General features: G+C 44.6%; 1 protein-coding gene across 4 annotated transcripts in view; it reads right to left on the bottom strand.

The window, feature by feature from the left end:
- Nucleotides 1–14,411, bottom strand: part of GABRA5 (gamma-aminobutyric acid type A receptor subunit alpha5) — a 57,753-nt gene extending 43,342 nt beyond the window's left edge. Inside the window, exons 1-6 of one of the 4 annotated variants that reach the window (XM_080593156.1) lie at nucleotides 14,277–14,411; nucleotides 13,696–13,750; nucleotides 12,944–13,096; nucleotides 4,670–4,791; nucleotides 3,406–3,473; nucleotides 3,072–3,292 (exon numbers count right to left, since the gene is read on the bottom strand). In XM_080593156.1, the coding sequence (XP_080449282.1) occupies nucleotides 3,072–3,292; nucleotides 3,406–3,473; nucleotides 4,670–4,791; nucleotides 12,944–13,029 (497 nt within the window). In that variant the 5' untranslated portion in view covers nucleotides 13,030–13,096; nucleotides 13,696–13,750; nucleotides 14,277–14,411. Of the gene's footprint in view, nucleotides 1–3,071; nucleotides 3,293–3,405; nucleotides 3,474–4,669; nucleotides 4,792–12,943; nucleotides 13,097–13,531; nucleotides 13,671–13,691; nucleotides 13,751–14,276 lie in introns of those variants that run through there. The other 3 variants (XM_080593157.1, XM_080593158.1, XM_080593159.1) reach the window with 3 other exon arrangements.
- Between the last annotated feature and the right edge of the window lie 1,116 nt (nucleotides 14,412–15,527).

The raw sequence follows: 15,527 nt of genomic DNA on the forward strand, positions 1-15,527 counted from the left end.
AATAAAACAAGTAAGGCCCACCAAATCAAAGCCCATCGGAATTATTAAGCTATACCCTACAGAGAATATTGCTGCCTACAAAATCTATCTAAAGAGCACATTGTGTTCTTATATTCAGGCAGAAGAGTTTTAATAATGCACATTATAGAAGCCTATTTATTACATTTTCCCAGCAAAATATATCCCATCAACTTCCAACCCAGACAACATATCATCAAACGCAATATGCAAAGAAATCTTTTTTTCTTTGTAAGTAAACACATTTATCATGAAAATATATGTACTGACAAGTGCTAAAGCTGGAAGTTTGCTCCGCTGATCAAACTGGGTATATTTGGAAGTCAAATAAGATGGAAGGTCAGCATTGGCTCAGCTGCTTTCCTCCTCTTCATTCAGGCAGCCAGATGCAAGGTTGCAAAAGCAATTCCGGCATCGCTGTCAATGACAGAGGGTCCGATCCTCCCTGCACAGATTACTCCTACGTACAGTCTGGGAAGCTCGCAATTCCTCCTTGGAAACAAGGGGAACGCAGAGCTAACTGAGGGCTGTCTCCGCAACCCCATATCCTGAGGACCAAGCAAGCCTGGTGGGAGCTGCAGGACATGAGGTGCATGCCCCAGCTGGGACCCAGTACCTCCAACCAGCACACCATCACCAGGACGAGAATCTTTGCCCCCAAAAATCTCCATGGTGCCTATCTTCTTGGGGAAAGCCTCACTGGGTAGTGCTGATGAGCTGGTACCTCTGTGGGGACTTGTGCAGGGCTGGTAGTGGCTTGAGGGGGCTGAGTGAAGGTCATAGACACCATGGTATGGATAAGGATGGGCTTCTCCAACCACCTCTTGGCACTGCATCCACTGCTCCCACTGGTGAAGCACCCATCCTGAAAGACTGCGACCCCTGAGGTAGCACAGCTCTGTGCACCTTACAAAAGCAGTCCCCCGACTTGGGCTTGAACAGAACAGGATATACGCTCTTTTATTTTTAAAGTTATTACTTGCAATAGTGGAAAGAAAGCTATTTTAAAAGCTTTGCGCTCCATTTCTTATCACATACACCATGGTTAGTGGGAATTTATTTCCACACACATGCGCACCCCCACACAATACTCTACCAAAAAAAAAAAAAAGTTACATTTTTTTTAGGCTACAAATGCATTCTGTGTCTTTCTGTAGCCTATAAATACATCAATTCCAAAGAGCCTTAGCCTAATGTTTTCAGAGAGTGAGTATCCATCCCACCTAACTGCACAAGTGCCTCCCAGAGGTGTAAGTAAGGCTGCTACTGAAGTCCTCCCTCGTCACTGCTGCTGTCATCCAGGCTGTGCACCCAGGTTTCTTTTCTATGAATACCAGGGGAAAAGACATGGAGGGGGTGATGATAAAGTCTGGGTCAAGCCCTAATTGCCTAACAAATCAGTGTTCTGCTGCGTTTCTTTAACACTGCAGAACCCAGGGCTTTCCCCCCCAAAAAATCATACCAGCTGCAAATTCGGCACACTGTATGATGTTTTGCTCCGAGTTGACTGCTAGCCTGCTCTGGGCTTCACCGACACAAGTAATTTACACAGATCATCAGGAATCTCTTCTGTGGCAGCCCCTGGTGTTGTACTAGGGCAGTCCTGGCAAGGCTGGCTTTAAGGCCAGCATTAGCTATAGCTATTTTCACTTTCATCCATCTAAACATGTATGTGTTTATCCTCACATTGTTTCAGGAGTTTATTATTGCTGTGAGCAATAACTTGGCAAAAAAAAATGTGAGAAAGAACAGTGATACATATAGCCACAGAGAAAATCAGGGGAAATGAGGTTCTTTTCCTTTGTGATTACCTCTATCACGTCTAAGCCTTTTCAGCACTAGAGCAGTTACAACAGTGACGGTCTAAAGCTGTAAGACATATATAAGGATACCTTACCTCTCCTAAATCTCATTTCCTCTTTTCCTGTCAAGACAAGGGATTTAAGGCTAGAGTCAAATAATAAATAAATAAATCAGGACAACAACACCTGAAATAAAACTGGGGATGCTCTAAGTGCCTGCATACAGAAGGATAATACCCCAAGCCCCGACAGAGAGAGCTTGGGGCTCCCATAGAGCCAGCCCAACAGAGCCAGACACAGCAGGACAGGAGCACTCAGATTTGTTGAAAACCCCCATTTCAAGGCACTTCAGCACTTAATGCCATGCCCCCAGCCTCTTTGATGGGTCTCAGACGTCACTACACGCTCATATAAGACAAGCTTAGAATAGTTTTTTTCTTTCATCTCTTTTCAAGTGTTGTCCGTATGACTACACTTTCAGAGAAAGCCCTGTTGAAGATACACAGCAGTCTTAATTATTACAGCCTAATTACTTTTAATGAGCAAATCACTGTACACTGATTTGGGATTTGGCCTGAGAAGAACTTCAGACAATCCTCTAATGTTACTGATACTATATCTAATATCTAGGTTATGCAATAATGAATCTTGACAGTATCCTCTAATCAGATGAGGAGCACAACCCTGAAGAACTCAGATGCTGATTTGCTTCTATGCCAGTGTAATGCACCAGCTTTGTTTTCAGGAAAATACTTGCTAAAACAGCTCCACAGTGCTTCTAACATACATTGTTTATCCCTACAGTGATTCACCTTTTAGCACAATTAGCGAAATTGAAAAAGTAATAACAAAAGCTTCGAGGGTTCAGGATGTACTGCCCGAGAACAAGATGCCAGTCTCTGGCCTTTGGGATGGTTCTCCTGCAATCAGCACTGCAGCTGCAAACACAAATAGTAAGAGAGAACAGATCTTCACCAAAAAAAAAAGCTGGACTGAATCATCAAATCTGTTGAGAATATGCCTTCCATTTAATCAAAGGAAATATTTAAGCACCAGCAGTATTCAGAAGCCACAAATTAATTGGTACTTGGAGGCAGTGATTATGTTTTCCACTTTTCTTGATATTCACACAAATATGTGTGAAGGACTGGTTGCCTGGCTCTACTATGTGTGGGGGAAGTGGCATGCCCCACCAGTACTTGCAGAGCTAGTTGGGAAACCGCATCAGGAGAAATGAATCCAGGTTATTACCTCATGGTATACAGCAGGGTGCCGTCGTCCTCGAGGCGCAGAAGTTTGTTTGGGGTTGTCATGTTGTGAGCAATAGACTTTTTGCCATTGTGGAAAAAAGTGTCTGGCGTCCAAATCTTGCTGGCGAGCAGATTGTTAAGGGGGAGGCGCTGCATAGGACCTTTGAATCGAAGTCTTTCATCTTTCCAGCTTTGTCGGAAAAAAACATCAATGGTGTATTCCTGGCACAAAGAAACAACCGGGTCATGGCAGGGTCAGAACAGCAGTGATGGTTCTGAAAAGGGCTTTAGCCCAGTAAATACAACCGAGTTGGGAGCCACATGTGGGAACTTACCATCTCTGTGTCTGACACGGGACCAAAACTGGTAACATAGATGTCTGTTTTCACCTGTGTTATTCTCTCTGTAATAAATATAGGCTCTGAGTCAGTAATTGCTTTAAGATGCAATTCGTGCTTCTGATGCATTTCTCTTTTAACAACTTCTGAATCACTCCAAGATCCCCAAAAGATTAAAATTAAGAAGACATTTGAGGAGGAATTTCTTCCACGATCAAATGCAAACATCGACCTTTGAGAGCCCGGGCTCTCTGCTTATGATCAGTGGAAAGAAACAGGCCCTTCAAAGGTGCAATTCCCCTGAATGACAGCTTTCAATGCCTGCCACAGGATGAAACGAAGTGTGCCTTGGAAAGGCCTATTTCCCTCTGCTGAAATGGGTGATTTGCTCAATGGCAGACATCTACATTATAGATGTCCAAAGCTAGGTGAAATTAATTCCACCCTCAGGACTCTTAGGTCTTGCTGGCATCTTTTCAAACCCAGGACTAATTTAATTTAAGAGCAGAAATTTCAGAACTTCGTTATGTAAGATAGGAGCATCGAGCCCTATTTTCAAGTATCTCTGTGTAAAGTGAGAGGAGAAGGAGAGAAAGGAATGAAAGCAATGTGTTGGTCTCACAAGAGGAAGCGGTGGGGGTAGCCAGATTAAAAAAGGGCCAGGAAGAAACATAACAGATGGTTTACACATGGGAAGAAGATGAGAGAAATCTGGGGGAAAGAGAGCTGAGGGAGGGCTCAACAAGGTTAGGATGGCAAGTAACTATTCACATGTTACGGTTTTAAAATAGCTGCTGTAGAGGTTATCGAAATGACATATCAATAGAGATTTGCTGTAGCTGTCTAAATACGGATGGTTTGAGGTTCTGTTTTTAACAGATTTTTGTCGCTGGCATAATTTTATACATGCTGACCAGCTAAGGAACCCTGCAGCAACCTGCTAGCACCCTGTCTCGCTCACCTTAAAAGAGAGAAAAGGAACCCAAAATGCATTCAATTACAGAAAGCATGCATCATGCTTGCTTTCCTCATCCAACCTCAAAGGGTTGATGACTGAAATAAAAGGATGTCAGTGACCCCTGTACGCAGCCCTGCTTGCCAGGAGACAAGTCTGTTTTCTGGGCTACGTTTAGTTAATGAAACACCTCTCTCTGATCGAGGCTGCACCAAGAGCAGGCGCCCATACGTGAGGGTGGCAGGGGTCACTGTGTGGGACCATCGCCCACGTGGTTCACCGGCCACAGTCAACATGTTATTCTACCTCCCAGTCCCGGGCGCAGTCGGTTGTCATAGCCATCCAGCAGACCATCCAAGATCCTGGTGAATATGGTAATGTTATCATTGGCGTCCTCTTTTCCTGGTGCTGTCGGCGTTTGCGAGAATCTATTTCATGCAAAAGAAAAGAAACACATCAAAAGCTGTGTCAACTGCAAGGGACCTCAAGGAAACATCAAGACGAGAGCCTCTGAGCTTCCTGCCCTCTCCCCTCCCATTTCACCTGCTCCTGGTTTTTCCCAGGGTTAGTTCTTCAGTCTCAGGAAACTGTGTCAGCTCATGGCGGGGCTGGAAGAGCAGCACGGGTTTTCCTGGAGACGCTCCCTCAAGTCTGCCTGAAGGCACTCTTTAATCCTTACATGCCAAACAGCTTCTAGTTTCCACATGTTACATAACTTATCCCCAAAACAAAGGACAAATTCTAACCTCATTTGAGGATTACGAACTCCCACAGATATCACTGGGGTACCTGAAAGGAATACTGCAACACCAAGACAACAATTCTTCACGCCTCCTCTCTATTCTGCATAAATTAGCCCCCACATACCTTGTAGTATGCAAATAACAACAACATGTAGTGGGCTTTGCTCCACATATTTGCAACAGATTTTTTTTTTCTGCATTCAGTTTGAACTTTTTTTTTTCAGTGAGTTATGGACAGATGCATTTCAGACAGAGTCCTTCAAGCCAGCAAAATATCAATGATTTTTTATTTTAAACTTGTCTGCTCAGGTACCCAAGGCTCAGACCTACAAAGCTGGCTTGCATAGAAGCACCTACAAGGATTCCCCAGCTTACAGCACAACTAAAACTTGCATTTTAAAATCCATTTCATTTTAAAGACACTCAGGAGAATCCCCTTCCTACTAATGCCTTTGCTTACCTCAAGAACAGATAAAAGACACGTAAGTTTATCCATAAACAGGCTTCACTTGCAGCAAGCAATAAGACCCTCTTAAGATGGCAAGTTTTCTCAGACTAGGTGTGTATTTAGAATTAAATCTCTGCTGAAACCGCCAAAAAATGCTTCATCTGTGAAAGAGGGCACATCACCCCACTGGTAGCCATACCCTACCTTATGCACCCTACTGAGGTACTCTTACACTCTGTCAACCTGACCTCGATGTGAACTAGTGACCCAGAGATAAAAAAGATAATAATCTTTGTTTATTTATTATCAATCCACAGGGAAATAAATCTGCAAATAAACAGAGACTCTCCAAGCACTCCTCTGAATGGATTGCCTTGCAGAATGCCTGTAAAATATGCATGATACTTACCTAGCAGAACAAGATTTATAAGAAAGATAAGGGACCTCAACTTGTACCTCCACAAGGTTTACACTAATGTGACCTTGCTGACACCCATGCACTCAGCCTGGGCACAGCCTGGAAGTTTTTGGGACACAAGACGAGCTGCTGGTGGCCACATAACCCCCCGCCACTAGTCAGACCCAGATTTGAGGACCCACTGTCCTGTGTCTGTCCCCACTACATCTTGTGTGCCTCTGCTGGAAAAAGAAAGTTTTGCAGAGCCTCTCAGGAAAGGGAGCAAGGCCAGGCTGGTCTGATTCCCAGAAATGTTGAAGCACATGGAAACTCTTGGCCAAGAGTGGCTCCTCACAGCATGAGTGAGGTTGGCAATGCTGCCACCCTCAACAAGCTCATCACGGGGAGAGCCCAAAGCCACCATAAAAGGACATTCCCTTTGCTGCAGGCAGATGTGCATCTGTGAATCTCACCCATTTTTTAGGCTGTCCCATCTCTCCGTGGTCTGAAGATCAAACTAATCACCAGTTTGCTCTGCTATGCAACAGCATTGCAGACATGTTTGAATAAAATGATATGCAGTTAATTAAGTGGATGCAAACTGATCAAAGAAACATTATACATCCTTGCACGCTGGGCCATTCAAAACAAAAGAATGGCCCCAAAGAATGGTGGGATATTTTTTTGTCAATCATATCCAAATGGATTCACTGTTTAGTAAAGGTGTTACATACACGTGGCAGCTTAACAAAAAGGGGCAGGAGATGGAAGTCACACAGGTTCTTCCTATGCAGCTATCATAATTAAAGCTTTGGTAAAAGCACTACTTAAAGCTTTTCTCAGTTTCTCTTTAGCCCGTTTTCTTGAGAAAGACACCCGCATCGTGCTGTCTGCCTGTTCCACCGTATCAACATAGGAATACTTTTCCATTTTCCAATCCATCTGACAAAGAAGTGGAGAGATCAAACTTAATTTTGTTCCCACAAGTTTCATGAGAAGCAGTGACTAGACAAGGGGAGAAAGATCTAAATTAGTGCCTCATTAAGTAAAAATGTGAGGTCAGCAGCCGCCTATTCCCTCTGGCTCGCTGACTGGGCCAGTCAGCATGCGTGTAACTCAAAAACAGCCTCAGCAAAACTAGCCCACCTCCTCCCTGCTAATTAAGAGATACGGAGGAGACTTGCAGGGTGATTAGGAAAGATACTGGGAGAAACGGACTGCAGAGGTAAAATGTAGGTATTGCAATGGGAGATGGGAACAAGGGATGCCAAATGTGGAACCTGGGTAATTGTAAAAGTACGGTGCCGAGGACACAGCACACAGAGCTTCACTAGTTTCTCTGCTCTTGAAAAAAGCTTGTTATTTTTAGTGCTTACGTCTGAATTCAAAGCCAATTGAACTCAGAGGAAAGATTCCCATTGAACTATTTTTGGGGAGATGGGACAAAATATATCTAGTTCTCATAAACTCTCTTCTGCATCTAACATGAGTAATTGATGTTGCTTCTTTCTATCTTGACTACACACATCTTTCCCCAGAACATTATACACACCCCAAATACTGAAATACTTGTATAGCCCCACAAGCAAAGCTAATTAATAGATGACAAAGATGGGGAAATGACTACCATGAAGACTCATAAAAAGTCGGCACCTCATCTGCAAAACAGCAATCCAATTTAGATTTGGCAGATCACTTCACCCAACAAAGATGGCATCTGATGCTGAATTTCAGAGAAATGTCAGTATTATGTGAAGTTGCGTCTGTACATGGATTACTGTTTGCCATTAATGCAAATGTTATTTTTTATTTCATAGAAAAGTTAGGGTTTTGTTTGCATTTCTGAGGTTGCAGGTAAAATAGCAATTCACTTTTTCGGTTTAAGTGCTGAGGTTGTCTTTTACAACATCAGAGCTTTAAGACTGGACTGGCAAAGTTGCATGCACCGTTGTCTATTAGATACTATAGCTGTATGAATGGTGAGAAAAGAGGTGATATCCTGAACCAGTTGTTTCCACACATGTAAAGGTTAGGTTTTATCAGCAAATTAGTAGGTAAGCACATTATTGTCTTGCTGCAATCAAAAATGTTTTTGAAGGAGACATTTTCAGTTATGGAATATAAATAAACCTTGAAAAGAACCTTAGGAGATGCTAAGAAAATTCAAAGATAATTAAATTTAAAGCTCATTATTGAACATAAACTAAACCAACCAGGAATACTTCTCATTATATTTATTTAATACTGCAATTTCATGGTGACTCAAAAAAATCAGAAGCTACAGAAAAGGCCATCAGTGTAAAATCTAATAACTCTCTGAAGATGCTCATCTACCTCTTCTGATGAGTTCATCGCTTACCACTTTAAACATCATCTTTTTTGCTATCTAGTCAAAATCGTGACATGTTCTATTCATAGCTCTGTTGTAATAAGAGGAAAATGTATTGTAGATATTTCATGATTTTCTTGAAACTTTAAAAAAAAAAAGTAAGACACTAGAAAAATAACTGAGGAATATTTTGCAATTTAAAACTGTTTTTTTTTTCTCTCTCTCTTAAAGTAAAGTTTCCAAGAACTTGCTTTAATAGGATTGGGAATTATACGAGAACTTGAGACAAATTAACAGTTTGTGGAGAAGACAGTGGAGAATGCATTTGCACACTTCTGGATACTGTCAGCTGGCCAGATATCAAAGGAAATAAATATACTTTTCTGAGCAGGCTTCTTCCCATCCCTTTCTTACAGATTCTTCAGATCTAAAAACGCTGATATTTTGTGAATTTGAGCCCTGAAAATTCAATTCTTTCACAACAGATTAGGATACGGGAAAGAGATGGCAGAAAATACTGAAACAGTCCTTGCAGATGTTTTAGGAATAATTTCATTATTTTATTTACAAGGAGCAGTATTTCACTACCTGCTGGGAATAGGCAATTTATGAGCAGTGTGATAAAAGCCTGCATCCCACAGGGCAGTATCCTATCACCCTCACCCTTCTTACCCCTTAATGTCCATTTCAGCATCCTGAGCTTTTCCCTGAGGTGTTACACACCTCCCAGTACACCCCGTTTCCCCCAGCTGCTGAAATGCAGGCTGGCAGAAAGGCAACACGTGTGGGATGACCTGCAGGTAGCACCTGCTATCTGGCCAGTCAGCCCAACATTGGCAAAATGGTGATGCTCAGCAGAGGGATGAACCTCTGCCTGCCTCCCCCGAGCAGCAACTCCCTTGCTTTTCCAGTTGTGGGAACTGGCTGGCGGGTTTGCAAATCTATCTGGAGCCACGGAGCAGGAAAGGAACACAGGATACAGAAAAAAAAAAAAAAAAAAAAAAAGAAAAAAAGAGCATGACCATGTAAGCATATGATAATATTCAGAAAATGAGTCTTAAAAATCCTAGGAAGAAATCCCCAGCATCTGTGACTACTCAGAAAGGCATAACCCATCAGAACAAACTGCTCAGGGTTGCAGAGACGAACTTGAAGCAAATGCCACAGCCTGAAGGAGAGGTATGTTTAGACTAAATAGCAGGATTATGTTCTCAGTGATAAGGACAGTGAGCTAGTGGGAAAGTATGTGAAACTACAGACCCGCTGCAGAGCGAATTCTCACCGCGCACGGAAAAGTGTTGCGTTGGCTAGAGCTACGTTTAATTGGGATCTTCTGTTTCCCGTGTTTCTACTATTATAAATATTATTAGCAGATGGTGACTGAACTGTGGTTACACCAACAACATCCATCCCTGCTGGTTTAGGCTCTCGGACAGATTTCTGAAATCGCATGCCTAAAACGCAAGCGTGCACAGGGACTGTCATCAGCTTGTCCCCAAAAATGTCCCCACATGCAGCCTGGGGCTTGTAAAAATGAGCCAAGGCACAGTGATGCTGGTCAGCATGCGGCTGATCATGTGCCACCTTGTCCTTGGGACATCTCCTTGCTAACCAGCAGCCTGTCACCCATCCTCAGGGCTGGGAAGGGCAAGATACTCAGCAGTGCCCCAGCACCCACAGCATCTGCCAGGACAGGACCTTGCACAAACTGATTTCCTCCCCATGGGATGCATGACCCCACGAGTTCTACCTCACTACGTTGGTCTTGCAGGGCATCAGTCTGAAGGGGGTGGAATCCAAACAATTTTGAATTTCCACCAACCTGCTGCCAGGAGAGCACCCACTTTCTGCCTGCTTTTGACAGCCTGATCCTTCAGACCTTGCAGGCATGAAACTGTGACTGAATTCAGTGCAACCCTTCACGTAAAACAGATGGAAGGAATCAGACTCCCATCTCATCTGAAAACACTCCATACAATTATATTTGATATCTAATTATTGTCTAACCCTAACGTGCTCTAACTTTTGTTTAGCCCTGAAGTGGTCAGCCAGTTGGACTAGATGATCCTTGTAGGTGCCTTCCAACTGAACTATTCTACTCTACTCTACTCTATTCTAAATAGTTCACAGTTGTCTGGAAGGTACATATCTCCAAATATTTCAGTAATATATCTTAACTCATTCGAGCATGATATAACTTGCGGCTGAAGTCACACAAGCTTGAAAAAGCCTTGACTTGTGCCGGACTCCATGCAGAAGTAGGGTCATAAAACTGTTACACCAACAGGGATAGGGGAGTCACATGCTCTTCTTCTTCGACCTATATCCTTGAATTTTAATTCTGTAATTTTTCCTTAAATAATTTCTACCAACTATGCCTACAGTCCTCCTCTACAGCCTACTGATGAGGATAACACTCAATAGTCATTCCACATTTATGTTAACCATTAATCACACACTTTTGCTGAGATTTCTGAAGTAGCCTAGGAGACTGAGATACATAATTCTTGTTTATTTTACCAGGCATTGTGCATCAAAATCCCCAAAGGTGGCCTTAGCTAAGTCATCAAAAACTGTATTTATGATTTAATATAATCATGGAATGACTATGGTGGATCATACACAAATCTCCGCCTTCATCTATAAAGTCCTGTTGCATTTTGCTTTTTAATTTGTGGTCATTTAACCAATCACTTTTGTTTAGCACATTGCTAAAAGCACTGAAATGTGGCAGTGTAATCCAAACATGGATGAAGATAATAAAAAACAATCTGGTAGCAACAGCAAGTATTATCAGTATTAGGTTCTGGATCATAGCAGTTAATAAAGCAGCCTACATGTAAATTGTACCGTTCCATCCTGAAGAGTCAGTCCCAAAGCACTTAGCAAATTACACTCTGAAACTGCTTCTGCTTCTGAAACAGAAGCGCTGGAGCATCCTCTGTCTTTTGAGCAGGGTCAAAATTCAGCCCTAAGGCAGCATGTGAATGGCGCAGTGGATTGGTGCTGCTTATCTCTGCAGGCCCTGACTACAATTATGAAATCAGAAATTGGGGTTGGGGGGGTGAGGGGTTGTTACATGGTGATCTTGTTGTAGTGCACGGCAGCTTTTTGACTAACTAACAGAAAACGAGTGTCCTACATTCCTGTAACTGTCCTGACAGGTTATGGGCCACAATGATTCAATGATTCCTACCTGGAACTTGTGTTCACAATTTAGTTGGGAGTCAAAAGGGAGAGTTAAGCCCTCTTTGTTTTGCAGTCTCTATTCTTCTGTTTGATGAGCAATGCAGTTATAAGATAGACAAATCCCACACCAAAAGGGTCACGCCAAACTAGTGCAGTTGACACCTTCTGTAGGGATAGGGGCAGTCAGGAAGGACTTGAGGCAACAGTCCTCAAGATTTCCTCAATGTGGTAATACTTGGTTAAACCCTACCGTGTCAAGACAAGTTCAACACCAGTCCCACACCACCTAAGCACTCTTCATTTCTGTCAAGAAGTCCAGTGAGAGTTTTGCCCTAGGCTGCAGTGAAAGCAGGACTGAGCTTTTCCAAGGTGACTAAATCAGTCAGTTTTTGCAGCAATTTGCCTTCCCTGTGGGTGGAGGTCTGCAGCCGTTCATACGTGGTACCATGGTCACAGGTTTCTGAGCACCTACTTAAGACACACACTATAGACAGGGCTGAGTCTTGCTTACAGTACAGAGAGTTGTCATTCAAGGTTTTTGGTCTTCTAGTTCCAATCTGGAAAAAAATACTTTGATTGAAATCAGAAGCTGATTTGCATCTCCATTTTGTACCTTCTTTTAGCAAAAAAGTGATGGGTATGCTTGTGAATCAGCACACTGGGAGGATTCTTTTTTTTTTTTTCTGGTGAAATCATAAATAATTGTTCTCCTCCACAAAAAAGAATCAACCTACGTTTCCAGAGCACTTGCTAAATGCTTCTTCGGGGCTCAGTGGCATAGTCTGATCTTGGAAAGTTCCTAAGACATCTTGTTTTAGGGAAAACATGTAAATAGGGGTTTTCTGTTTGTTTTGTGTGTGTGTTTTGAAGAACTACAGTAGGAGTACTTCTTCAATACAGTTTTCAGAATCTCACCATCAAGAAAGCACCCAAAGCAAAACTGAGAGAGCAGAATTCCTTGCTATGCACCTCAGGGAAATGTAATTTCTAATTACTCTAGCAGGTTTCCAATTCAGCTGTCCTCCTGAGTGGCCATAATCTTACTCACTAAGAAGCCTGTACCAGCTAGGAGCATGCACTGGGTCCTGCTGCTGTTGCAGTCTTGCACTGCTGCCTGCAGCCTGCACCCGCCAGGTGAGAGGGAAGGTGTAAGCCCTACTTGGTGCAACTACACCAGCAGCCAGAGTTGCAGCCCCCGGCCATGCCACGGCCAGCTCAGGGAGCTCAGCAGCTGAAGGCCCAGGCTGAATTTCCCTGTCTCACCCCTGCAAAAGTGATATGAGCATAGGGAGGCGATAGGAGACAGTAAATTGGAGCAGGAAGGCAAACCACTCCTTTTCTCCCGGCGCCGGTACATTCAGATCAAATGCAAAGCTTGCTTGTTTTGTGCTGCTGCTCCACACCACATGGAGCCAAAGCTTTTCATTTCTTTCAAAAAGCCACAGCAGAAATTCAAAAGCGATTGGCAACTTACCCGAAGTGGCTGGCTAAACTCATGGAAACGCAGAAGAGGAAGAAGTTTTTGATCATGATAAAGCCAGAGATCGTTCCATTGTCCATTCCAGAGGAGATGAGTAACGCAGGTGGTTGCTTTGGTAAAGGTGCAGCTGCTCACTTTGTTCTCACGCTGCAACAATACAAAAAAAGAAAAATTATTACACGGAAGAGCAGCAGGACAGCCGACTTCAGCTCGCACTGCATCTTCTCCTCTCAGTGTTTTTCACAAACTTCTCCAGGCTTATGTAAACATCATCTGTTTATGTAAAATTCTATATCTTCAAGGACATGTTTTACCTTCTGCTGACAGCAAACTGCAAAACAGGAAAAATTCTTAGTGGCCCAGTTTTCCTTTACATTCATTCGTCATGTAAGTAACTAAAGAAACATTCATCGCTTCCCAAATGCCAGTTTTGACCATTTACCTATTTCAACAACTTCCACATGCCTGCAAACCCCGGGCTGTGTGCAGCCTCCGCATCCCTTCGTTCCATCGCAATTTTTTCCCATTAAATACCCGGCTTCCCCTTCCAAAATCCCAGTTAAAATGCCAAGAAACACCTACTGCTTCTTGGAATTCACGCTGCTGATGCACGGCTTAGCAAAAAGAAGGGGGGGTGGGGGGTGTAAAAAAGTGACCTTCCTCCCAAAGGCACATAAACCTCACGCTAGCACCAAGAATGCCAGTAACGTTGCTGCTCCAGCGACCGCTGCTTCTCGGATACCTGCCTCAGCCACCAGACCACCAATTTCAGCATCGTGCACTAACGTTTGCCTCCATGCCCTATTAAAGAAAAAAAAAAAAAAAAAAAAAAAGAAAAGAAAAAAAAAAGGCAAGCAAAAGCCAAATAAATAAATAAATAAATAAAAAACCCGGAGGGCAGCCGCCTGGATTTTCCACCTGCACCCTGTGCCCACCGGCAGCAACTCGCTCTCCCCTCCCGGCCCAGAGCCAAAGACGCCAAACCCAAAGATGCCAAACCCAAAGATGCCAAACCCAAGGATGCCCAAGCCAAAGACGCCCAAGCCAAAGATGCCAAGGATGCTAAAGCCGAAGCCGAGCCGCCCCCGCGCTGCCCCGCGGCGGGTCCCGCTCGCTCCGCTCCGCGCCGGGGGGACGCGGCCGCTGCTCTCCCGCACGGCACCTGCCCGCCCGCGACCCCCGACTTTTTCCCTCCTTTCCCATCCCTTCCCTTCCCCTCTCTCCCATCCCTTCCCCTCCCTTCCCTTCCCATCCCTTCCCCTCCCCGCCGCCGAAGTTTGCCGCGGCCGTGCGCCGGCCCGTCGGGGCTGGGGGTCCCGGCTCTTACCGGCCGCCCGCGGGGGGCTGGTCGAGGGCGAAGGGGGGCGGCGTCGGCCCCAAAGTTGCGGCGCGGAGCGGGAGCGCCGCCGCTGCCTCTCCCGCCGCTGGCAGGCGCGGCCCCGCCGCAGCGCCGCGCCCGCGCCCGCACCGCCCCCGCGCGCAGCCCGGCGGCGGGAGCGCGGGTCGGTGCGCGGGGGGCGCGCACCCCCGGACCCCCTTCCCGGGGTCGCTCCTGGAGATGGGGACCGTCCACCGGCCGGGGAGCGCGGTGGTACAAGGGCGGGCGAGGCAGCGGGAGGCTCCCTATGTACCCATAGACATACCCATAAACATGTATAGACACTTATATCCGTGTCCACAACGTGAGTATATCCATAGACATCCCCCTATATGCATATAGACACATATATCCGTGCCCACAACACGGATATATCCATAGATATCCCCCTATATATGTATAGACACATATATCTATGCCCACAACATGGATATACCTGTAGATATCCCCCTATATATGTATAGACACACATATCCATGCCCGCAACCTTTCCCGCAGCCGGTGGACCCGAGCTATGCCATCCCAGGTCTTAAATGGAGAAGCTGAGATTTGTGTGCCCACTCTCCTTTGGCGCAGTCTTTGCTTTGCAAGCACCGGTGTTTCAGGAGGCCTGTGGTGATTTGGGGTCTGGTTCTGTAGGAAAAGGGGTGTGTTGCTTTGACACCTCGACACAGGCAGCGTTACGCTTAGCACCTGCTCAAGCTCGGGCTGCTCACAGAGAATCGTAGCATCATAGCATCATCAAGGTTGGAAAAGACCTCCAAAATCATCTGGTCCAACTGTCCCCCTACCACCATTATTGCCCACTAAACCATGACCCTAAGAGCAGAGCAGCTGGTGCGTTTTGACCCATCCAAAGGATGCGACGAGTGCATCGTGGTTCCTGTTTCCCTGGATTCTTTGAAGTGCGTGCAATACTTTGTAGCATGCACCTTATGTAGGATAAAAGTGATTTAAATGTGTACTGCTAAGACTGTACTTTGAATTAATACTCCAAACTCAGTTATTAAATGAGATAATGTCTAACTTTCAGGCAACTTTATGGTGCAATGAAGCATGTATTTTTCTCATATCCATTAAAAAACTCTGAGAAATTAATCCCACCAACAAAATCAGTGTTGAATCTGTAGCTCATTGCCACCAATGGTCTTGCTATACATACACCTAGTTCATGGTTTGCACAACTTGTGTTGAAACTTG

This window comes from Anser brachyrhynchus (assembly GCF_964034855.1).
Source record: "Anser brachyrhynchus genome assembly, chromosome: 1".
Taxonomy (NCBI): Eukaryota; Metazoa; Chordata; class Aves; order Anseriformes; family Anatidae; genus Anser; species Anser brachyrhynchus.